This window comes from Electrophorus electricus, chromosome 2 (assembly GCF_041902795.1).
Source record: "Electrophorus electricus isolate QZ-2024a chromosome 2, ASM4190279v1, whole genome shotgun sequence".
In the NCBI taxonomy this organism is placed as follows: domain Eukaryota; kingdom Metazoa; phylum Chordata; class Actinopteri; order Gymnotiformes; family Gymnotidae; genus Electrophorus; species Electrophorus electricus.
In genome coordinates, this window is record NC_137498.1 from 35,964,235 (window position 1) to 35,989,753 (window position 25,519).

The 25,519-nt window shown below is 39.3% G+C and overlaps 1 protein-coding gene across 6 annotated transcripts in view; it reads right to left on the bottom strand.

Annotated features, from left to right (window-relative positions):
* Positions 1 to 25,519, bottom strand: part of vps50 (VPS50 EARP/GARPII complex subunit) — an 84,953-nt gene that overhangs the window by 12,365 nt on the left and 47,069 nt on the right. For 4 of the 6 annotated variants that reach the window (XM_081701629.1, XM_081701644.1, XM_081701636.1 and 1 more), the window contains 6 exons: positions 23,893 to 23,999; positions 22,602 to 22,723; positions 22,146 to 22,238; positions 20,979 to 21,044; positions 19,971 to 20,051; positions 4,254 to 4,402 (listed from right to left, as the gene is read on the bottom strand). In XM_081701629.1, coding sequence (XP_081557755.1) covers positions 4,254 to 4,402; positions 19,971 to 20,051; positions 20,979 to 21,044; positions 22,146 to 22,238; positions 22,602 to 22,723; positions 23,893 to 23,999 — 618 coding nt within the window. The remainder of the gene's footprint in view (positions 1 to 4,253; positions 4,403 to 19,970; positions 20,052 to 20,978; positions 21,045 to 22,145; positions 22,239 to 22,601; positions 22,724 to 23,892; positions 24,000 to 25,519) is intronic. The other 2 variants (XM_027012052.3, XM_027012053.3) reach the window with 2 other exon arrangements.

The window sequence follows — 25,519 nt, forward strand, 5'->3', positions numbered from 1 at the left end:
GCACATAAGAAATTCACTTGCTTTTATAAACTGTTTATTGGTGATGTGACAATAAACCTGAACTACTCTCAAATAAAAAATTATAAAAATTGGTGCTCACCTTGGAGGAAAATCAAGACAACAGGTCACCAAGCTGAGTGATGTAGTAATTACAAAACACTGATTCTTAACTGTCACAGTCTGGGCATAAATGAATGTAATTATGCCCACAGTCCCCACAAAAGAAACTGTCTGATTAATAATTAACATATGCTGCTCACTGCCTTCACAAAGAATGCTCTCCCGCAGACATACTTGATAACACTATGAATCTGTCACACCTTATAGAAATCAGTACAGATGAGCTCAGTGTGTGTTCATATGCTAATCATATAGGTGCCACTGTATCATCAAAGGCAAACATTCTCAAAGTCAACCTGAGGTTATGAGCCTACATGTTAACAGCCCATAGACAGCAAGCTAATAGTACAAGGGGAAGCATTCAAGACTTGACAAACAAACAAAACGTCAAGTAATTAAATTATGATCTTGAGATTAGCCATTGCAATAGCACTTCAGGGAGACATTTTAAAACGCCAGCATAATATACATATTTAGTCTTAGTCACTCTGTTCTGAGAGAAATGGCCATGATTTTCAGGGACATCTGACAGGTCACTCCTCCCCTCATCTTACAGATACCCTCCAGAGACCAGCTTTAATGTCAGCAAGTTCACATGTGCATGGCTAAGGAGCTGTAACAATTCCTGTAGGAGTATGTGTAGGATGTATCAGTTGGGAGGCCTGTAAAGGCTGCAGTACTAAAGGAACCCAAAAGGCTCCTTATACACACACACACACAGACACACACACACACACGCACACACACAGACACACACGCGCACGCACACACTAAGCAGCTAGCACATTAATCCATTGACAGGTGAAGTGAATAACATTCATTATCTTGTTGCGATGGCTCCTGTGAAGGGGTGGGTTATATTAGTCTACAAGTGAACCGTCTGCTCTTGATGTTGATGGACTGAAAGCAGGAAACGGGCAAGCTTAAGGATCTGAGTGACTTTGACAAGAGCCAAATTGTGATGATTAGATGAGTGGGTCAGAGCATCTCCAAAATGTCTCATCTTCTGGGGTGTTCTTGGTTTGCAGTGGTTAATACATACCAAAAGTGGCCTAAGGAAGGACCACTTGTGAACTTGCAACACTGTCATGGGTGCCCAGAACTCACTGATGCACATGGGGAACAACGGCAGTGGTGTCATTCAGCAGCATAACACACCCTGCCACACTGCAAAAATTGTTCGGAACGTGTTTGAGGAACATAAAGAGTTCAAGATAAACTCCAAATTCCCCAGATCCCATTTGTGGGATCATGCATCTGTGGTATGTGCTGGAAAAACAAGTTCAATCCATGGAGGCCCCACCCCAACTTATTTACTCCTGGGGAGTCCATAGCTCAGGTCATGCTGTTTTAAATATATACACATACATACTACATATGGTACTACTTTTGCCTTTTGTCTAAGATCAATAAATCAAATCAACTGATCTATGAATTAAATCTTGTCTGTTAGCATAGGTTGCTGAAGCATTTTAGGGCATTTTTTACAAATTAGGACAGCTAAAACCTAAACACAAGTGAACACTAGCCCAGTTTCACAGTTTAATACAGCTCTAAAATCATGGGGAGGAAAAAAAACCTAATACACTAAGGGTTGAATTACTGCTCAGGAGGACAGAAAGGCAAATCTTTTAAGCCCTTTGTGTGGCTTGTTATCCACAAACTGAAAATCAAAATGTAATATCAGTGTAAGGGTCTTGAAAATTTGTGTGAAGATTTAATTGGAATATGCACAAAATAAGGTCAGACATATTTGAAAATGTAAATTCTCAACCAGCTGTAACAATCTTTTTCTAAATATCCTGCATTTACACAGGAGGCATTAAAAGAAACATGGAATTCATTTTAATACAAGAGCAAGAGGCTTTTTAATGAGCCATTTTGTTTTCATTTAATTTCTGATGTGTTCAAAAATGAAGAGCTGGATAGTCAGAAAAAAGAGGTCTGTATTTGGCTGAGATACCAGATGGAGTAAATGAGTGCAATTTAAATGTTATTCGGTTATGCCGATATAAATACAGGGCTCAGAGTGTAACGAGAAGTCTATTTCCTCCTTTGATCTTTTTCACCTTGAATCTTGATTCCTGTACAGGCTTTCTGCCCTTCATTGATTATTCCATTACGCCAGGAAAAGGAGGCTTCTGGCACTAACCTTTTCTGAAATGGACTCTGGGCTAGTGGCAACACTAACAGTGGAACATTCCATGCAGATACTTGGTTGACATGGTAGGTCAGAAGGAGTATTAAATATGACCACTGCACCAGCACGGCAAAGTGGACATTCACCCAGTCATCAGCAGGGAGAGGACCACTGTAGGGAAAGTTGTGCATCTTCTAATCCTGCTGGTCATTCACAGCCTCCCTTGGACACCTTCAAACATTTGGATTTCAGACTGCTAGGCTTTGTGGTTGGCACCCACTGCACGCCATCTGGCAACAGAGACGCCCGCATCCTTGGACTCTGGCTTACAGAATGGAGTTCCAAAAGCTCTTCAGTCAGCCAACTGCACAGAGCCTGTTTGTGTGTGTGTGTGTGTGTGTGTGTGTGTGTGTGTGTGTATGTCTGAGAAAATCACAGTGAAGGTGTCTCACTACATAGGCACCAAACTACAGAGGAAGGTTCTGGAGGGTAATTGGTGATTTAGCACTGTAGCCATCCAGAACCTGCCCCTCATGTGGGTTAGTGGGGAGGTATCATGACTCTACCTTATGAAATAAATTGGGGTGACAGACCCTGCTTCAACTTCATCAAAAAAACAAAACAAACAAAAACAAACAAACATCCTGCCTAAAGTACTACAACAGCAATTTGGTAAACAATCTCAATTTCCACTTGTTTGTCATGCAGCCAGTGAAGACAGATACCTGTGTGAACTGGCTTATTCTCTTGAGGACTTTATCCATTTCCTCACCAACACTGCTTTATAACTGCACACGAGAACGCATAAAAACCGATGTGGGTTTGCATTCTGATCTCTGAGTAGAAAATGCCTCAACACCCTCTATCCAAATCTGTATCAGCTAGAAGAAAATGCAACAAATTCACCTGCTTCCCCCAGAATCACATGTAAATGCTGATTTAAAACCTACTTACTTTTCTCAAAGCAAAATATTGCCATCACCAATTAAAAAAAAGAAAAAAGTTTTAATATGCTTATGGCCGCATAGTACTGTATATGTACATACTTCTGACAAGTTCCTAGATATCTTGCATAACCAGAGGGTCACAAATAAACTAAACAATAAGTATACTGTACGTGTAGTATGGGTGAAGTCCATTGGTTGTTGGCATTATATTTGGGTCAGACGAACACTAGGCTGGAGGAAGGTCAGGTTCACAAAGTCAAGCATGGTGCAAAGGAAATTAAAGCTGTATGCTATTGAGTCTGCAAGAAGTGCTCCTTCCCCTTATTTGGGGTTAATAATAAGCAATAAAACATCTGCATACTGATTCTATGCATTTACATTTCAAGAACCTAATAAAAAGAGAGCAGAGGTAAAATCATGGCTTCTCTTAAGCACTTCCCAAAGGGTATAATTTTTCTAAAAGCAGCAAACCAAAGCAAATCAGTTTGGATCTTCACACAGCATTAGGTTAGCCTGGGGGACATTTCAGAAGTGCATTTTGGTGTAGTTGTAAATAGGCCATTTTGGCTGTATAAGAACACTGACAGTGATATATTGTTAGAATTATTTGTGAATTAGGTCACAATGATAACAGAGATTTCTCTCCTTTAGAGTCAAAATTCTGGCTATTATTTTAAAGGGATTTTTTTAAGATTAAAAAATGTCCAAGATTCTAAAAAAAGTTTCTTGGTAAACTAGCAGTAAAACATGAACTATCTGCTCAACATTAAAGTTTGACAAAACTTTAGGGAATATTTTGGAAGTATACTTCAACATATTGGAAGAAGCTCATTGACTATACAAAGTAAGCAGTACAGATGAATATTACCCTTGGGTGAAAATGGTTCAGCAATCTTGCTACAATATCTGGCTTACTTCTGATGAAGCAAGTGGCAACTTACATAAGATTAATTTTTCATTAATGTCAAATTTGCATAAATAACCTGAAAACTAATCTCATGTCTAGGTGAAAGAGAGCCTAGGCAGAGAGTGTGCAGATATCTTACAGGGACTCGGTGGCGACTACCCGCTCTGCCAGACCGTAGAGTGTGCCACCAGAAGTCAGTACCACCAGCTGGCTGAGATGAGGGCTGGGTACCTTCTCCTTCCTCTCCTCTGTGGGGCCGTGGGAGCCTGCATTCTCTCCCCCTGCCTCCTGCATGCACGCATGTACACACACACACACACACACACACACACACACACACACACACACACACACACACACACATTCTTAAGAATTTCTTAAAAAAACCCAAGTTTGGAGTAAATGTTAATATCAATAGAACAGGTCATGGATTCTCTCACTTCCTAATCATATGCTGTGCTGTATGCTTCTAGACCATTACACTCTCATTTTAAATGCAAATGTATGTCCATGAAATTTGTCCCGCAATGTGACTTTCCCATTACATTTTTTGTTCCTAATAGAAAAGTAATCTGGACAAATCAGATGTTTGCCAAGTAGGTTGTCTTCTACATCTACAGAAAGAAGGATGGCAGATACATCCATTTACAGCCATCTGAAAATAGCTTATTCTTCACGAAATGCTGGTCACTTAATTTCACAAACGAAACTAGAATTACCTAAAGGAGGAGAGCAAACAAACTATAGGTACTAAAAATGAACAAGACATGAAGATCAAGGGGAGAGAAAGAAGCAGTGTTTCAAATGTCAACACCAAACTCAATGAATAATACATCAATGTGTAATTTAGACAGAAAACATTAAACTAAATTTAAACTTCCCTCTAAGAAGCATCACTTAAACCCTTATTTACCTCTAGAATAACATTAGTCTTCAGCTTGGAAATCAGACCATTTAAATATAGATAATGTTATATTTAGACTAAAAGTAAATTAGAGCTAGGCCACATTAACACAGCATTTTACTATGTGACTCTGTATAAGACATTACCCTGAAGACAGCCATCCTAAGCTACACTGTTCTACTAACTCATTATAACTTGAAATGTTAAATGAAAGAAAATAATCATATTTAGGTATAGATCAAAGGCTTAAAATGGCTTAAACCTAAACAATACATTACATAGCCAGAACATTAGGTGTTAATATGATATTATGTGTTATATGTTAATAAACCTTATTATTATTATTATATATTAATAAACCTTTTCTCTCATTTGAATATCCACAAAAATTAGCAAAACGCTATTTGCTCTCTAGCGCACTGCAAAGATGTCATGAAATATATTGACTCCCAATTTTAAAAGCCAGACGCTAAAATCCTTCTTTTCCTTTTGGAATGCTTATGAGATGTTACAGTTTCATGCAGGGCTTCTGAAAACTACTTAGGCAGAAAAAAGGCCAGTGTCAATGATTCAGAAAGTGCTGACTACTGACCGTTTCCACAGATATTACAATTAAAATACACCCTAGGATCACATTAAGAAAATTTCAGTGTAACAGCTGAGGAAAGTTTTTTCACATCATTATCATCAATGAACTACTAGAAAAATACAGAAATAATTGATGATACACTTATATATTAACCAAACCATGCCTGAGATAGAAAGAAACCATTACATAAATGACTGCTGAAACTGTAATCCAATCCTGTAATAATGGAAAACCTCTAATAATTGGTTTTGTATATCACGGCAGAATACAACAAAGCCTAAAATGCAGAGGTTTGGTCTGCTAATAAATAAGTGTATGTGTGCGTAACAGTCCTGTGAACTTCAGTAAGATTGACTTTAAAATCTAAAAAATGTGAGGAATCTTTGCAACCTTTGGGCCAGAGTGGAGTATTGTGTTTTTAATTCCAAAATCATCTCAAGTAATAGTCAGGTTTTCTGTGCTTTGTGTTAGCAAACTTGGCAAAAGCCTGGGAAGACCATGCTGCTGGTTCAGTGGTTCTTGTTTGGGATGCTAAAGCCTACCAAGATTACTGACTTAAGTGTAGGTGGACAGAGAGATCTGAATGTGCCAAAAAGGCTCTTGACACCAAGACTTGTGATCTCACTGAAGCGATTATGCATGCTCTTGTGTCGAGTGGCTAGCACTGTCCCACTCTTCAAACCCATGCGTTTTTTGGTTGTTTTTTTTTGTATCGGCTTGTACCAGTGACATGATACTCAAGACAGCCAGTTTTAAAAGGATAAGGAGATACACTAGAAGTAGGTCTGCTCTACAGCTGTCCATCTCAAAGACAAAAACATAAATCACACAAAGATGAGACAACAAATGCCTCAAAGATACAGCTCATCAGAATGTGTGCTATATATAGCTGGGAGGCATTTATGAGGCACCAGCTGTTCTTGTTCTGTTAAATGCTTCCAACATCTTTATGCAAGTGGGGTGACTGACTAACTTGGCAATCTCTCCAGTACATAATTCCTTTGTTCATGATAGACTTTTAAACTATCCTTCATTCTTTCTGTGGAAGTCAATGTAAAAACCTGGAGAGTATGAAGATGCCATATCATCTCTTCTATTCTGGTAAATAAAAATGGATGCACACGAACCAACTGGATAAACTCTCAAAGCTGCTTTTCTTTTCCTGTAAAGGAGCAGTGAAATATCAGAGTATCATACATTAAGTATTTCCTTCTTTTCCTAACAAACAAAACATGAACAGCAAATACTTATATTCGTAGAAAATAAATTATTCAATTCAGCATTTTTATATTATATTGGGAAAATGAACTAACATTGGTTAAAACAAGCAACAATGAAAATGTTTCAAAACTATTTACATTTTGATCTACTGAGACATTAGAATATTCCATATCATTCCCCGCAATAAATCTTAGAGTCAATGATTTAGTGATGTTGCACTGGGGTGCCCTACTGCCTAAATCTCTCTCTGTGGTAAACCAATGATCATCAGGAAACATCTGGAATATCCATGCCAGAAGCCTTGTGACTGATGCTTATGATTGTACAAAAAAACATTTCCTGACGAAGGGCATGGCATCTGAAGGTCAAATGTGGCCTGCAGGCTAAAATATCAGCAGCCTGGACCTAGCACTCGCATCATTCAAGACAGACCGATGGTTTATAACCCAATCATAACCTCAGATACATCAACAGATGCAACAAAATGGCAGTAAAAAAAAAAAAACCCTTATAAATTAATTATAATTAAGACAACTGGGATATTGCAACTTCACAAAGAAATAATAATTAAAAAAAAACAAAAAAAACAGTGCTACATTCCTAAATAGTTAACAGGGATTCCATCATGTGTTAACACTATTCATCAATAACATTAATTCATAAGGTTGGGATCATCTTTTTGCTTCTGTTCCATAACGATCATTAATAATGCGTTAATTTCTCATAGACTGAAGACTTTTCCACAGACTTCGCTACTTCAATAGGCTCACACCATAATGAACTGGAGGAAAGAAAACTGTAACTAGTTGGTTCTTTTTCAATACGTGAAGGCAAAGTACTGAAAAACAGCAGTCCAAAGATGATCAACAGCATATCAATACCTGATTGAGCTTATTGTATTGAACCCTCACTAATGTGTGCACAGGACCTTCGGTGATATTGTTAATGGAAAAGTCAAATTAAGTTTCATAAACTTGACAAATGATCCAATGTTCCTCTCTGTGGTAAGTAGTATGTTATACAGCAAGTCCTTTACTAGGACCATAATGTTAAAATGTATTTTTTATTTTGTATTCAAATACCACCACACAATTTATGAAGACAGCAAACTAAACTCCTTTAACTCATGTACTTTATTCCTCACTTATTGGAAACACCTACCTCGCATCTAAGCTGACCTCTTTGTAGGGAACACTTATATTACAAATGTTCAAGGTGTAAATGTACAATTACAGACTAAAGAGTACCTTCTGGCATACACAATTTACCTCCTTTTGCTGCATTTATTAGTGTCTGAATACACAAGCACTCCTGACCTGATATTATTTGGGTGGCAGACCACTCTCAACATGGCATTAAAACTCGCATGATTGTGGCTTAGTTTGGGCTGACAGAAGTCTGAACAGGTATAGTAGTAGTGTTGAGGGTTTTTTACACTTTGCTGTTGCTGAGTTTCTTTATACTTTACAAAGCGGTTCTATGGTCAGAAACTGACCACTCATGAAGAGCTTGACGGTGGCTAACAACTCTGTTGCATGGCAACAGATGGGCTGTAACTGTACACCTACAATGTGTGTCTAATAAAATGGCTAGTGAGTGCATAAGAGAGACAGTATATAAGAGAGTGTATAAGAGACCTAAGAGAGACAGAAGAATGCATCACTTGAAGAATGGTTCCCATAGATAACTCTGTGTAGTGAAGATAGATGAAAAATGATTCCCCTGATGAAGTTCTAACCTAGTAAAAAGGGGGGCTCTCTTCCACCCCCAGGCTACAGACCAGACCTGGGACACAATGGTGTCTTGAGGATTAGCAACAAAGCCATAAATGGCCCAGGTATCAAGATGGCCTGGTTCCTGACCCTCAACCCCCTTCTCTCTAAGGGTCATAAACTGATGGATGGTATGGTGAAAAGCTCAAATTCCATTGACTCAAATTCCTAATTTTAATATAATACAATTCCAATTAATTTAATTAATACAATTTCCAAGTTGTGATGTATGCTGCTGTTATTTTAGAAATACCTGTTGTTGCATTATTCTGTTTAATACAAATTAATTAAGGAGAAGTTATGTTCACTTGTATTACCTCATCTGTATGTTGCTTAATCTCATGCATACTGTAAAAAATTGTTACTCACTCCTAGTTGTGTTTACCAGAAATCCTACATGAACCAATCAGACACTATATTAAAGTCAGTAGTTTGTAATGTCTAGAAACCAGGAAAGTAATTAAACTGATTATCTAAATGCTCTACCCTCATTCTAACACAAGGAGGTAGAAATGGATGTGTGATTTTCTTAATTATTATGATTATTATTTAAATTCCTTTATTGCTTTTTTTTTTTATTGATTAGTGGTGGATCCTATGTATATCTCAAATTCTTTTCCACCAATCGTTAACAGAGGTTACTGAATATGTATGACCTTGGCAAGCCTTGTTTCTTCCAAAAGATAATGGACAAATTTAACCCTCTTAGTTGAGTGGAGAAGTTGGGTTTGTGAATCAAGTTGAGTAATGGAGTTGTTAGAAGTTGAGAGGTGAGGAGAGGAGTCTGTCAAGCAGTCTATTTGGGTCAGAGGTGCGAATTGCAACTGAAACAAAGAAAGGGCACCCCCCCACCTAAACTTTGACGGAGACAAAGTTGTTTTTTTTCCCTTCTTTTTTTTTTTGTTTCTTCTTTTTTCGTTTCTTAAATGAGTCAATAACCTCTCGAAAGGAAGGTAGAAATAATAGGTTGTTTTAATTTACCATAGTTTAATTGGATGTTGTTGTTTCTTCTGTTATTATCTTATTAATTTCTTTTTGTTAGTGTGTATTCATAGGAATTCACCCATCATGGCTCTTATTGAACGCATCCATCTGGTACCGGAATTCCAACACATTGCCGGTAAAGTACCCACTTTAATTTCGGAAAAGGTCTGCCCATGAAAGCCTATGTGATTCTCACTAGAGCCAGATCTGAAGGTCCAATTCCTTGGTCTAAGAACCCCTTTCTCCACATCATCACCGAATGCCAAGAACTACAAGGAACAGCAGACTGTTTCAGAGTCATCAGACAGTTTCACAGAACGGATGCTATCCTCACTGCCATTCAGGCAGTTGGATGAAAGACTGATCTTAACAACTGGCATTGTGATCTGATGCCCGAAGTCAAATGGATGCTCCCTTGAACTCCCGCACAGTCTAGGCGATCCAGTGGAACACATTCATGCATTTTCAGACTGTTCACCAGCGAGTTGTAAGAGCTGACATTTCCCTCATATGTTACCAGTTGGTATAATTATTAATGAAATTAGATGAGTTAACTTTCACCTCACCTATGACACAGCCTCATAACTCTTAATTAGTTCCCCACTTCATTGTTCCCAACAGCATTCTCTCCTGATACTCCTATTACACTGTAGTCATACTTTTATTACAAAATTGCTGATAAGTTTCCTATATTGGTCTTGATCGATAAGATTACCTGTTTGATTACTCCCATAGATTGCTTAAACCAATCTATTTACTTTGTTTCTCTAATTATTTTTTTTAGCTTACCTAGTTACCTGTATCAACCACAAATTGCTTGTGTTTACATTGTTAGGCTTATGATTATAATGATTCTAGTGAACTAGCCACTCCTGTGCATGTTTTTTTGATTCACAGCTTATTCAATAAACATACCTTGATAATTACGTCTGTGAGCGCCAAGTGATATGTTTGGCAGACAACAAAATCACATATCGAACTGGCGACTTTCATGAGTTGAGACTGAATTATTAAATTCATTAAAAGTACTAAAATCGTTACATCAGTCACAAACTTAAATACAAAAGTTGGACAGATGTAGAACAGTTTGACTTATTTAGTTGTTACCTGCTAGTTTCCTGTACTATTTCATGCTGCTGGTGCCCTTTTTAGTTGAGACAGAACTATACTAATGCATTTAACCTATCACTAGGCCTGATGTTCAAGGTATACTGGAAGCTAAAAAGGAAGGGATGAAAAAAAGAAGGAAAAAAAAGCAGTGATTCTCTGGACAGGTGATAAGTGGACTGTGGAATATCATAACCCTACCACTGAACTTTAGTTTACGATACATACATCTGCTCTTCTGTTGCTACATTACTATTGGAAGGTCACCTAGACAAATAACTATTATAATCTGAATAACTGTTACTCCTGGGGCAAGATGACCTTATTCAATCCTTGTTCAAAAATAGTATATATAATTAGGCATTGATGTTAATAAAATTAAAAATGCACCTGTCAGGAATGAAACTGGCGAAATGGATTGAATTACTCAGTGCACACACTACTAGAGTTAAGAATTCAAAGATGTTCAAGTATATTAATTGATTTAAAGAAGTGGAAACCCTTTGTTGAATGGTTGCTTATAATTGAATGGATAAAACAGAAAACTTGTTCATTCAATTTCTCACAGTGTGAGGATGCCAATACATCAGTCTTTTTGGGTTCTCTATCATGCAGCAGTCAAAGCACATCTTCACAACTGCTTCAAACAGAAAGGAATTTAAGTCTGTTAAGTCTGAGAAAAGTTAAGTTACATTTTGCAAATAAATATGGCCTACAATTCTGGACAGAGAAGCCATTCAAAACCTACCCATGATGTATTTCAATGACCATGCAATATTGGCAAGATAGCATACAAGCGCCAAGTTGGCATCTAGCTGCAGCTTCCACTTGATTAAGCACTGCATATGTTATCATGCATTATGTAACACAATTGTGTTTCGGCTTTGTGTCTCATCTGAAACTCATTTAAACACATCTGATATACTTAGGGGTTCATTTTCCTCATTCATAAGTTTCTTTTTAGAGAACATTTATTTTAGGAGTTCTTAAAAAAATAAATCAATCAATAGCTAATTTGAAAGGGCATTACTTTTCTGCTAATCTCAATGGGTCTTACACACACACACACACACACACACACACACACACACACACACACACACACACACACACACACAGAGCCATATTTGCAAATCTAGTCTAGGGGTGGTGGTGAGTGTTTGCGTGGTTGCTAGCTGTAATTTTTAACCAGTTACATTTTTTGAATATACTGCTCTTAACCTGCCCTGCTCCATAATTGCTGTTAGTGCCACCCCCTGTTTTGTTTTCTGAACTACCTATACTATTTGGCTCAACTTCCACCACTTGCTAATCATTGGTGGTTTAATAACTAAGTAAATGCTTTAGATTGTAAACTTGGGAATGATGTAATAATATATTACTTGACTGTTTCTGTCTCACTCAGTGCGTTAATTTTCAGACCCATAAATCATAATCTCAGTTTAGTTTGTTCTTTATCTATACTCCATTCTCTGCTCTTTGATCATAAATTCATCTTGTTCTCGGTCTCTCTAACCGTATCTCACTATACAAACGACTAATTTCCTATCGCAAGATTCGATCGCAGATCAGACTACACTTTCACCTAGACTTCCACTACTATGAACATGACACTCAGATGTATTTCAGAACAAAATCCATCAATAATCCACCCTACAAACAGTATGAATCTTGTTAATCTGAGATTAAACTCTTAGGCAAAATAGGGACAAGACTTAATTTCTTTTTACAGGTTTTAAGTCAACTCTAAATCAAACCAGCTCTAGAACTTTCAATTATACAGATGTAATGCCCCTTTCATTCTATTTCTGCTGCTGTTTCTCTCATGCATGCCTTCATTTTTAGTTGCTTGGACTACTGTAATTCTCTTCTTGCAGCTATCAGTTCTTCCTCACTCCACAAGATCAAAATGGTCCAAAATGCTGCTGCCCACCTTCTCACTCACACTCGCTGTCACAGCCACATTACCTGCTCTTCAAGATCGCCACTGGCTTCCTGTAAAATACCGCATTCATTTCAAAATCCATCTGCTCACTCACAAATCTCTTAGTAACCTCACTCCTTCCTACTTGTCTGACCTTCTCCTTCCTTACAGTCACAGCTGTACTTTCTGCTCTTCTTTAGCTGATCTGCTAACTGTTTCTTCTAACCAACATAGTTTTAGTAACCAAGCATTTTCCAGATAAGCTCCCCATCTCTACTTTTCTTCCACATGTCCGTCAGTCTTCTTTTCTCTGCACAATCAAAACACCTCATAACCCATTTCTTCTCTTTACCTTATAACTTTCCTCAAAACTAAATGTATCCTCTCACTAGAATCCTGTGTTTATTGTCTCATTTGTTCTTAGGTGTTTTTCTTCTAATATTAATGTAGTCATTAGGCACTTGAAAAGCACTATATCTATATATATATGACTTATTATTACATGAATATAATAATTTCAGAAGAAGTCCTTTAATTTGCTACACATTATTGTGATAATGATATTTGAAAAGTAGTACCAAGGCAAAATGGCAGTTTAGGGAATGTCCACAAACCAGTGTGTGTTTCTTAATGAGGAAGCTGAGAACCTTAGTGACATGCTACAAGTTAATATATGGAGTCCAACAAGAACATTTGGAGATTTTCTCTCATCCTCTCTCCCAACCAGTGTGGAAAAGTACACATCCACATGTGTAACAGTGCATAATAAACCCCTCCTCCATATGTGTAACAGTCTATAATAAAGCACACATGTAAAAGTCCACTTAATCCCCTCCACCCACTCCATTTACTTTGTTGCCACAGGTCATACACCCACAGCACGGGGCACTTTCACATAAAACCTCAGGCTGTGGTTTCTGAATGTCAAGTCCAGCTGTCTCTTCTCTTTATCTTAGTAGGAAGACAGGATAGCTGACATGTGTCTGCCTACCCAGAACTTGCTAAAAACAGGTGGCAAGTGGTGAGTCAAGAAGACAACTTTTGGTCTGTACTCCTGTGTGGTGAACCCAGGGTCCTTATCGGGGTGGGAAAAAAAAAATAAAAAAATAAAAAAAAATCAGGAGTCACAAGAACCGTAGCAGCAAAGTCATCACATGATTATCAATGCATAAGCAACAGATTATGCTTATTTTAACTACTGGGGGGAAAAAACAGAATGAAGGTTTGATTTGATCAAGAAGATTAGTTGATATCCTCAAATAATTCATTATTTTTAGACATGAGAGAGGCAAGAAAGACTCATGCACTGCTACACTGTTTCAAGGTACTGGGATCCAGGGTTATGAACTGCCTTGGATTAAGGTTTTGCTGACCCTTAACAAGTGGAAATGAACCTTGTTCTCTCAAATTAAACAGCAGTAAGACGCAAAGCTGATACAGACTGTGATTTTTTTAGATGAACACTTCCAAAATTACCATCTTATGTTTTTGCAAAGATAAAAGCAGTTATTATTGTTGATTATTATTCTACCTTAAAAAAATTGGGAGTGAACCATTTCAGGGCTTAGGTCATTTTCATTTCCCCTAAAATGATATCTTAATTAAAGTACATCTTTTGCTTCCCTCTTTTCTTCTCCAAGATACCAAACTAATGTGGCATTAACAGAAACTTAGCATGAAATTAAAAGAAATATCGGGTTTCTAGGACAATGGCACTGGATGCCGTTGGTTTTTAATAATACTGCATATTCAGTAAGCTCCAAGTCTTCCACAGCATACCTAACCTTCGAAAGTTGGATATTCAACTGTGGTGGTATCCAGGAAATGTGAAAATCGCTCTGTGATTCGCCTGGCTTCAAGGCCTAACCCCATCACACTGTCATCTGCAAAATCTCAGCATCTGCAGTGCAGGACTCATTTGGCAGATATTGCAGGCCCACCCTGCTGAAATATGAGTGTTACTGTTGGCTTTCATCTCAGAGCAGTAGCCGGTTTGTTGTGGACTCAGAGCTGGAGGTCACACTGAATTCCTCTGCCAGGATCTCAGACAATCCGTCATAAAGCGGGAGAACAGTTCATGCCTGTACGCCTACACCCGAGGAGCCTCAAGACGCAGCTGCATTCATTATATATATGCTCTCATCATATACAGAAAACAACCAGATTACACTGAAATATCCATGTAAGGATGGGAAGCTTTCCAAACAGCAAGCTGACACACAGGAACTCTCACCTTCCCAACATGGACATTTTTAATGCAAGGACCCTCTAATTGTAATCACAGCCTATTTTTATTTATTTTTTTGCTCTGTGGGGATATATTCAAGTCAGTGGGCAAGTGAATCAGTAGGCAATTACTATCAAATGAATCCTTCTTTTTGCTTTATCATCTTCTCCTTATATTTTAAATTTGTTACTCATTAGATGAAGTCCAAATGGAATTAGCGCTTTATTTTCATCCTTGATGTCATCTTGGTCTACAAATTTGTTTATCCTGGTGTTAGAGTCCCCTAGTTTTCAATTTAATAAGTATGGCCCTGGGATGGGTTTCCTCGGATCAGGCCTTCTCTCTAACTTCAATGAGGAGCGAGGAAATTAAATCAGTGGCCCTAGAGCAAATAATGGAAGGTGCTTTATTGAGATTGTAAAAAGAATAGCAGCAGAAGATTTAAATCAGCACATTCCAATCGAATGGAGCCACAGTTGGCACTCTTCTGTCAGTCGTAAGTCAATCAAAGAGATTACACACACATTCCACATGCTGATTCCTCACGCACTGCAGTTATTCAGGGCTTGACCATATAGAGGACTACTTTTTTTGAACAACGGTGTGCATAAACCGAAAGCTCAATTTTACATGCAAAGACATTGATCTTCTGCAGACAGTGCAGTGGCAGCACCAACGCCCGTGTCCATGATTCCACATAGCTGCGTCAGCAGAGCAGACCAGGAATGAAGACAGCATCAAACGCAGTGCACAGAGGGAACACCTGTGGGCTGTGGAGCCTTAAACACAAAGCTGCAAGAAAAGAGACATGAACCTCTTTGCTTATGGAAGAAGGAAGGGTCCGAGACATCTCAATCTGAGCTCCACAGTGTTTGGGATTAGGAAGGCACAGCGTGGCAACACACATAGCCCATGCAGATGTTTAAGATTAACCGCCAAGATGCGGAGGGAGTTGAAGAGACAAAGAAAGCTTTGAGTCACCACATCCCTTACCAGATCTTTAAAGGAGCATTACACTTTCTGAACTCCACATGGTAAAATGCATCATATTACATATAAATATTACTATGAATGATTTTATATTTAACCATTATATGCATGCATATTTTATATATATATATATATATATATATATATGTATGTATGTATGTATATGTATGTATGTATGTATGTATGTATATGTATGTATGTGTGTGTGTATGTGTTTTTAAGCTTTTTACATGCAAGTCGCTTGCCTCCTTATGTCATTCAATATGTTTACAAAAGTTCATTTAAAATTAAAGATAATAATCAACTTTATCACTACGAGCCAAATATATACCAGTTTCAAAACCATCAACACGCGGTTGTGACGTCACACCACGGTATAATGTAATAAGAAATAGGTCTTTCAGTGTGGCCTACATAAACTATTGCATTTACAGAAAATGTGCTATATTGTGATATGCATAGTAATCTGGATATGAAATTACATATATCGGGATATGACATTTTGCACAGTCCTACCTCAATCTTCATATTTGGCTATCCAACATGGTCAACAATGCAGAAATAGCAGAGATCAGCACTTAAATACAAACGCAGCACTTATTTGTCAACTTGTGCACACATTCACACTTCCATATGCATACTCCATCAGTCTGACTCTTTAAACCACAAGCACAGTGTGTTTACACAGCGATTCAGGGCGTAGCAGGTTGGAAAGTTGGATTGCATCACTACAAAGAGATAATCAATGCCCAGCAGCTAGCCCAGGGGAGCTTGCTACCAGGTATGGGTATGACATGCCCAGCATGTGCACATATGCACACATGCCCACACACGTTAGCATTTCCTCACCAGAAGGCTATGACAGGTGAGGGCCTGACTAGTCAGAGAGAAGAGCATGACCTAAACTGGCAGTGTCATGTGGTCAAACCGGCAACACAGATGAGCCTAGGCTCTGAGGGACAGCAAGCCCACAGGGGTAGTGATCCATTACCATCCACAAAGCTCCCAGCCTGACCATTCTTACTTCTCCTTTGAAGTAGAAAAACAAGCAAGAACCCAAATGACTAGCCCATGCACACAGTAGCCCTCTTCATTTATGCAACACAGAAAGCAATTAACTCGCTCATCTGTTTACAAATGAGACATCCCACTTATGTGCTTGTGTGTGTAAAAGCATGCATGAAATCCATCTTAAAAATAAGGAACCCATTAGAAAAATTAACAATTCCCTGAAACGTCAAAGCCAGAAACGTCCCTGAAACACAAGCTACTGCCGAGTTTGTGCTGATGTCTTTTTGTTCTGAAAGTGATATTCTCCAGCTTACAGAAAAACAACATACACACTCATGTGCATAGTCTACCTCTCACACACCGACCTACATTTTACTTTTGTTATTCAGAAAGTCAAAGTGATCTGCATAAGGTAAAATAAGCATGCGGTCCCAATGAGCACACTGATTGGAATTGAGGCAAACTTTCCAGACGCAGAGTTTATCTTAGGCGATGAATGATTTATTGAGTCAAACAAAAAAATAGCTTGGGGGAGGAGGGAGAGGAGACTAAAAGCTTCACATCCAGAACCCCCCACCTCCGAAGCCAAAAAAGCTGCCCATGCCATGGAATAAAGAGCAAGAGGCCCTGTGCTGTGCAGCCGCAGAGGCGACAGTGCTTTAAAGAGCTTTTAATTCAGCCATTGGCTCTCGGCCACAAAGTGAGATCATTACAGCTAGGCCACTGTGGCTGAGGGCTCATGTGGGGAATAGCCATCTCCACCTGCATGCAGGGAACATGGCTCCGCTTGCATCCTCCTGCACTTATCTTAATGCCAGGCCCTGATGGCCATTGCAGGTGATACCACAGCTCGCACCATGTGGTCCTGTAGCTCTGCAGCAGAGTCAGCCTTGATGGGATTAATGTGCTCTTAAAGGAGGCAGCTTCCCAAAGGGGGAGGTGTAGCTGTTGAGCTGCAAGTATGTATCCTGCCACTGCCCCCTGTTGGCTGACCAGGGGGAAATAAAATCAACTTGCACACTACATGAATCATAGAGGTGTTCATATATCATGCAGCATCAGAATATAGTTGTCCTTTCTACATATTGTTAAGTGGTTACCCAGATGACTCCATGACTTCATTTAAAATAAATTGAAGGCAAGCCCTATGCTGCCATGCTGACTGAAGAGGGGTAGGGTATCCCAACTTATCATGCTACTGATTAATGTGAAAAGAAAAAGTGCATATCATTAAAAACAATCTACCCTATTCCAGAAAGGAGGGCTGATTACATGGCAGGACCATGTCTTGTTTAAAAATCAAGGACTGTGACAAACTGACCAGCTATCACCTCCAAAAACTAAAACTACCCTCTGACCATTTTCTTCTCTTTTAAATATCACCACCACAAACTGACACAAGGGATGCTCAAGATAAAGAGAACTACTGCATCACAGTGGGAGACAAGTAAGATATTAATTTGATGTCCCAGCAGCCTGATTTTCCAAATATCATCTATGGCGTGCCATTATGCACTGATGTCCTGAGACATAAAATAATAGTAACCCAAAATAATAGTTTATAATATTTCCAGAAGTGAAAACAATGCAGCTACAAACATTTGCAGGTTTCATGACTTGCTTGTTAGCTGCAAGTGGGAAAAATGGAATTGTTCCACGCACTGTTTCTGGGCAATGGAAAGTTGAAGTTGAAGTAGCCTGTTTGTCTGCTACATATTTGTCACAAGATGAATTTTAACATCTTATTACCCTAAATTGGAGAAACCATTCTTATTGAACTCCTAATATTTATTCCTAAACAAATGTGCTTGGAACACCAAAGCTATCATCTCTGGGTGCGTCGAATGTCTCAACACCAGTGAAAAGATTTGTGCTCCACAAAGTTGGGGAGGTTTCAGCAGTGAGTCAGCTGTTAGTTTGTTAGTTTCTTAAGGTCAGCGCAGAAAGTCTCTCTCACATTATCCAATGACAAATACCCCGTACATTTTGCTGCCTGGAAGAGACTCTGAATTCATTTGTACCTGTTGCTATAACTTGCACAGGAAAACTAACTGAATCATTCCATCACTCAATACTTCTATTGGCAAGGGAAAAAAAATTAAATACGACTAGACTGCCTGCTAAGTTCCTGGCTTAGTCACAGATCATTTACATTTACCTTACAATTATGACTGAGTAACTTCAGCAATTGTGGGTCTTGCTCAGGGGCCCAACAGTGGCAACTTGGCAGTGGTGGGGCTTGAACCAGCAACCATGCGATTACAGATCAAATGCCCCATCATTGCCTATTCATTGGTTGAAATTGTTTGAATTCTTGCTTTTGTTCCCAGCAACAGAGACAAACATCCTGTCTGTTTTCAGCCCTTCATGCCCAGTTCAGAAGTGACCTCGGGGCTCCCTGCGAGGTCACGTTGAGGCAGGGCATGATGCCATCCAATGGGAAGGCCATGAGACGTGGCGTTTTCTTTCCTCACTTTTCTCCCTCAGATCTTGATCTCTAAGGCTTATCAAAGCAGGAGAACCTGCCCTAGAGCACAAGCACCTCAATTCACAGTGCTGCCTCCAACAAACCACAGTGCTGTTCAGTGTGAGGAGCACATGGAAGGTGAGGCTCAAGGTGGAGGACCTATATACTAATGACCACCTATTTGAGCAGGCTTGAAGATAAAGTGTGGTGCAGGGCATTAAGGGTAGTAGGTCATCAGCCCTGGAGGGCCCTAATGGGGGTAAACGCATAAACCATGGAAGAGCAGGGTCATTTAAGTGTGCTTGGTGGGGAGGGGGGAGGGGTGATTAACACACCTGGGGTTGCTAACTGAGAGGGGCAGGGGCCATGAGATGATAGAACATGATGATGGACTGTGGGGACCAGGCTTAATGCACACTACCATTTGGATACAGTTTCACAATCACAGTTATATAAGAGATAGTGAGGGAGAGGGCAGGGGTAAAAAAGGTAGGGGAGTGGGAGGGGCACAGGAGAGAGAAAGGGAGACTGAATAAAAAAAGTGAGGCACAGAAAATGGATCACAATAGACAGTTTACTGGCACAAACATGTGGAGAAGCAGGCCAAAGAGAGAAGGCATAAAAGGAGAAAGAGATGTTAGGGGGAAGAGGACTTCCTACCACGTCTATGAGGCTCTCTTGGATGCGGTTGAGTGTGGTCCTCAGTCTACTGCTAATCAGGCCCAGCCCTGAAGATTCATACTGCAGGAAAGGGACAGAGCACACACACAATGAACAAGATACTCCCCACTGACCACTCTAACACACACACAGGAAGGTCACGTTTGCTTCCCACCACACAACGCACTCTCAATGCACGTAGGCATGCACACGCATAATAATATGGGTGAAGCACATAGCTTGCACGATGGCTGTGGCTAGGCATTTCAGCTGCAGCGAGCTATGATCAGTGAGCTATGTCCTAGCAAACTGACACTGACCACAGAACAATCACAAACATCAGGTCCATTTCACAGCAAAGTGACATTTATAATGGGAACATGGTGGTAATGTGGGGGGATCTAAATTTATGGAGGCAATGCAAACCACGTTCATAAACTACAACCGATGTGTTGTTCTACTCAAACAGATATATCCACAGGACAAAACACAGAGAAAACAAGAAAAAGTGAATTTATTGACTTTTGCCTGCCAAATAGAAATATTTTCATAGGCAGGTGTTTTTAGGAAAACTACAGATGTTTCCTTCAATTCTTCAAATGCATTAACAATCTGAAGAGGACAGACAAAATTGGACATAAATCCACCCTGAGCCTCATTTTATTGACTGTTAACTTTTTAAATATTGCATAGAGAGATTATTCAAAGGTTTATTCCATCAGAGAGATCATCTGCACAAGACTCAGACAAGAAATAAGGCTTCAACAGCATTATTATGGCAGTAATTTGCAATCTTTGAGCAATCAAATATATTTTCTTTTTGGTTGTGGTGATTTTCCATTTGAACACATTACTGTTATAATCTCTAACACATGCATTACTTTGCAGTTTTTTTTTTCATTATACATAGCCCAGAAAAGCAACTAGCTAAATACTACATACAGCCACACTACATTAGGTGTATGACTTAACAAAGCCACCTGCATGAGAGCCACACTGCAGTCTTACCCAGGGTGCGTGTTTGGAGGCGCCTGGCTGGCTGCCCGGGTTGGGAGTGGATGGACATGAGTCATGCTTAAGGGAAAATATGGGGAGGGTGGGGGAAAAAACAAAACCAAAAACAGAAGTAGAATAAAATGATCCAAAAGCAAGGTTAAACCAAATGAAAAAAAGCCAATGAGGTGTTTGGTGAGAGGCCCAATGGAAAACAAATTTTAAGACTTCTGACCAAAATAAAGCCTTTGCAGGAATTTGTACACACTGCTAAGCAAGCGCATTGCTGCAGCAAGCCGATGAAAGCACTCTCTATAAGCTAACACAGATGAATGGCTATCAGGCACTCAGAAGTTGTTTTTTTTTGCTAATGTTCAAATTAACTTCCCAAACAGAGCCATTAGTTACCAAGACAGCCACAATGCTAGCAATGCTACACTCAGCCTGGCACTTTCCCCAGCTCTGCGCCTCTTCATCACCCTGGAGATGATTAATTTTTTCAAGGGTGTCTGAGTATCTCCACATTTTACTCTCCTCCCATTCTTTCCACTCATAGCCTCAAAGGTTCTTAACTTTAAACTCACAATCTTCAATGTTAAGACTGATGTGGAGGTGAATACTCCTACATTCCCCCTTAAGAATATTAATGTAGCTCATTATTCAAAGAAATAAGACTTGATTCCTGGTTGTCGAAGGCTTTATGAGGGAGTCATAGGTCAAGGGGACAGCACATGTGCAAATCGATTGTAGGTGCTTGGTAAATATTCACAAAACTACCAGTATTTACAGTGCAGCCTCACTGTTTAAATGAGATTGACTGGAATAGTTCTCTTTAGCTAATATAACTCAAACATGTGACAGAGGGAACAGGAGGGGAGAGGAGTATTGGGGGGAGAGAAAGGGAGTGAGCATCAGAGAGAGGGAGAGAAAGGTCAGACAGATAGTGTCCACTAATTTAATGCTCCATCTCTATCAGGGCACATGGGCTTATCACTATTGATTGCTATTGCTGGTAGCATATAAACAACAACCCAGATTCCTGTTTTGCTCCTACACCCTTAGTGCAGACAGGACTAGAGAAGCTTCGAGAGAGAGAGAGAGAGAGAGAGAGAGAGAGAGAGAGAGAGAGAGAGAGAGAGATTCTTGAAGACATACTGCAGGCCAAAAGCTTTTAATCTGCACCTTATGTTTAAAGAAAATGTTCAGGAATGTCCCACTGTCCTGGGAAGACCAGAATGGGAATGAACACTTTGGGAGAAAGAACTGGATATTCTCCTAAAGAGCAAAAGAAATATTGAGCCATTGAAGTCCAACCCCACTACATTGTTCAGAATAATGGCACACACCCCCAGCATGTCAGACACTTTCAGTTTGCGCAGATAATAATAGAGGTAATTATGGAGCAGACTATACCCACAGGGCCCAAGAGTAGGGCTAGGGAATGGGAGCCTGGTGTGACTGCTTCATAAACATGCCGTTACGTGCTTGTATGTGGCTACGGCAAGGGGGAGAGGGCAGGGAAAGAACATAAAAGTGCCATTCGCTACATCATCAGAAAGCAAAGAAGACTTGAGGATAAAGATGAAGAATGACATCACTTAATGGAAAAGATGGCTTAAGGGGACACAATGGCTATACCATGTCATTCCGGCCAAAGAAGGTGTAGACAGCATACAGGTAGTAGTCGAAAAGTTGTGACACACAGTGGATGACATCGAAGGCGATGGGTTTTAAAATGTTCATCATCTGTATGTACTTGCCTGTAAAAGATCATGACACACATGTCAATGCCAGGGTTAATACATGGTACACTGAAAGTGTAATTATAAATCCAATTACTCTGAAATGAGTGTGATAAAGCAAACAGTCCTAGGGAAAGACGCTAGCCGTGATCAGTAACGTGTCAGATGAATTGCTGCAGAACAAATACACTCGTGTAATCCAGCACAGTGTTAAATTATAGATTAAAAAATAAATGTGGCTTCTGTTTGACAGGCAGACTCGTCAGCAAATGTTCAACTGCCTGAATCAGATGAAAAATGTGCTTCTACAGCAATCAATACTGAATCTAGTGTACCTTTCAAGAATTCAAGAAATGCTCCCTAGTCAATCATAATACAGTCATATGCCTAATGCATTGGTACTGTTTGGACATTTCTTTTATAAGCACCCTGAGGCTAGGGAATTGAATTTAGGAAAAATAGTAATAAACAATTTAATAAATATAAGATAATAATATTAGGATTAAATAAATGGATGATAACAATATTCACTCAATTTTTATGCTGAGGAAAGTTCTTTGTACCCATTATTGCACAGGTGATTTCAAATATATTCTGTAATGAACAACACAACAGGAGCATACTTGTACAGTACTGTCCCACATACTGATTAAGAAGGTAGACAACCCTTTTGTGTAATTTGCAAAGGATCAGTGGAAAGGTTCTTACAAACTAAACAAACAAAAGCCCTCTCAACTCAAATGTGACCTTATAGCCTGAAACACAGGTTAAGAAATCTTCACTCTCAAAGCCTCTCTCTGTATTTCTTGCTTGCAAAATGACAAAGAACAAAGTGTGAATCAGACTTCATGAAATTTTTGAAAAGAAAAGAAAAAAAGATAAATAAAATACCATATGTTTTAGTCCCTTAATTTCTGCTCAAGAAGTAAAAGCTAATAGAATTTTAACTGCCATGTCAACCAAAACATCAAATTACAGCATATCCAGATAACACTAGAGGGAGGGGAACTGTCAAATGCAAACCAGCCCTAATGATTGGAAGCCCTGGCAGTATGCAGATGAGTAAGGGCACCACTTTGCCTTGAGCTTAGTAATTGATGGGCAAACAGAGGTCTCCTGCACAGGTTCACCTGCGTCACTGATCTGTCCTGTTTAAGAGGATGTAAGGTCAAAGGTCAATTACTCACCGACTAGGCGGATCACGTTGAGGGTGGTGTTGGTCAGGATGGGGGCGTTGGCTTTATTCAGGTTGTAGTCGGACTTCTTTCTGCTGCGCAGCGTCTCTTTGGACACACTAAAGACAGGACGCACACAAGCCCTGCCGTTCAGCAGGCACTGCTAAAGCCCAGTGTATCAGCTACACAAGCCCAGAGTGCAAATCGAGTCACAGTTGGACTCATCTTCATTTGAAGTGAACTAAGAATGTGTTGCTGCCATCTCACAGCAACTGGCATTGATTTTTAAAGCTTCTCTTTAAAACACTGCTTTGAATGACTTATTTCTATTTTTCTGCTATGTTCGTTATGACTATAGCAGGTTTCTCCAGCTACTGTAATGGAGCCCTACAAATGAAGTATGAGAAATAGATGGTATATATTTTCTTCTGTTGCTTAAGAATGTGTCCAAGCTCTCTTTGAACTACTGCCAATAATGAAAAATGAGTGGCACTAGGAGGTGAGCACTAATTGCACGGGCCTGCTGTGTTCTTAAGGACCTCCATCCACGTGAAGTACAGTATTTCAGCAAGACTATCTACTTCATGTGGTAACTCCTTTTATCGTCTCTTGCTAGCACTGAAATGAATGTGATTAAGCTGCTGCTATACTGTCAGCTCAAGTTATTGCCTCAGAGACTCACTTATAAAGGAGCCCTGAGCAGTAGGTCATGCAGAACACAGCAGTCTAAGCCATGGAGCACTTTACAGATAAAAAACATAAAAAAGATAAACTTCCTGTATACGTCCTTTATGGGCAACAGAAAACAGCTGCAAGCGTTTTCCTAATCCCTCGACATCCGACAGCCTCAAACAATTAGGGTGCACACTGATTTAGTGTAGGAAGAAGCATCGCTCATGGCAATGGGGATTTAGCAGATGAATGGGGGTGTATTAAACATTCATCAGTGTTCATAAGTTAATGAGTCCTCTAATTATACTCCTGATCTATAAAATGTATATAATCGCACCAGGCTTGAAATGGCACTCTAAAATAATTAGAATCAAGAAAAAACTACACCATTCATCAGAGGTCTATACTTCAAGGTCTTCAATGAAGGTCCTAAATAACATAAATGGAGAAGAGGCTAAAGAGGCGAAAGAGAGTGACTAAAAACAATAAGGACAATAAACCTAAATTTTATTATGTAGTAAAAGAACAGTAATGACAAAACTATGCTTGAATTTCAACATTGAATTTTTTCCAAAATAATTGCAAATTATCATCTAAAATGAACATGTCAAAGAAATAAGAACTGGTCATTGGTAACTCACATTGCTTTACTCAAACCTACTCTCATTAAGGGTAGTGGGGCTGAGATGCAGGAGAGTTTAAAGTATCTGAGATACATTTTCAGTGTTTACTATGCTGGCTGATGGGAACAAGAACAAATTGATCTTGGTTACAATTACAAAATTAGGTCTCCTCATTCGCAACACCATAAAATGAAGGGTACTCATAATTCAAGACCCTGGGTATTCTCTAAACTGGTTATATGTGTATAACATATCGAACTCAATGTTAGGAACAACCCACACTTACAATGTGCAGAGTACAAAATTAATTTCCTGAGTATAAACAATAAGGAACCTAATCTAAC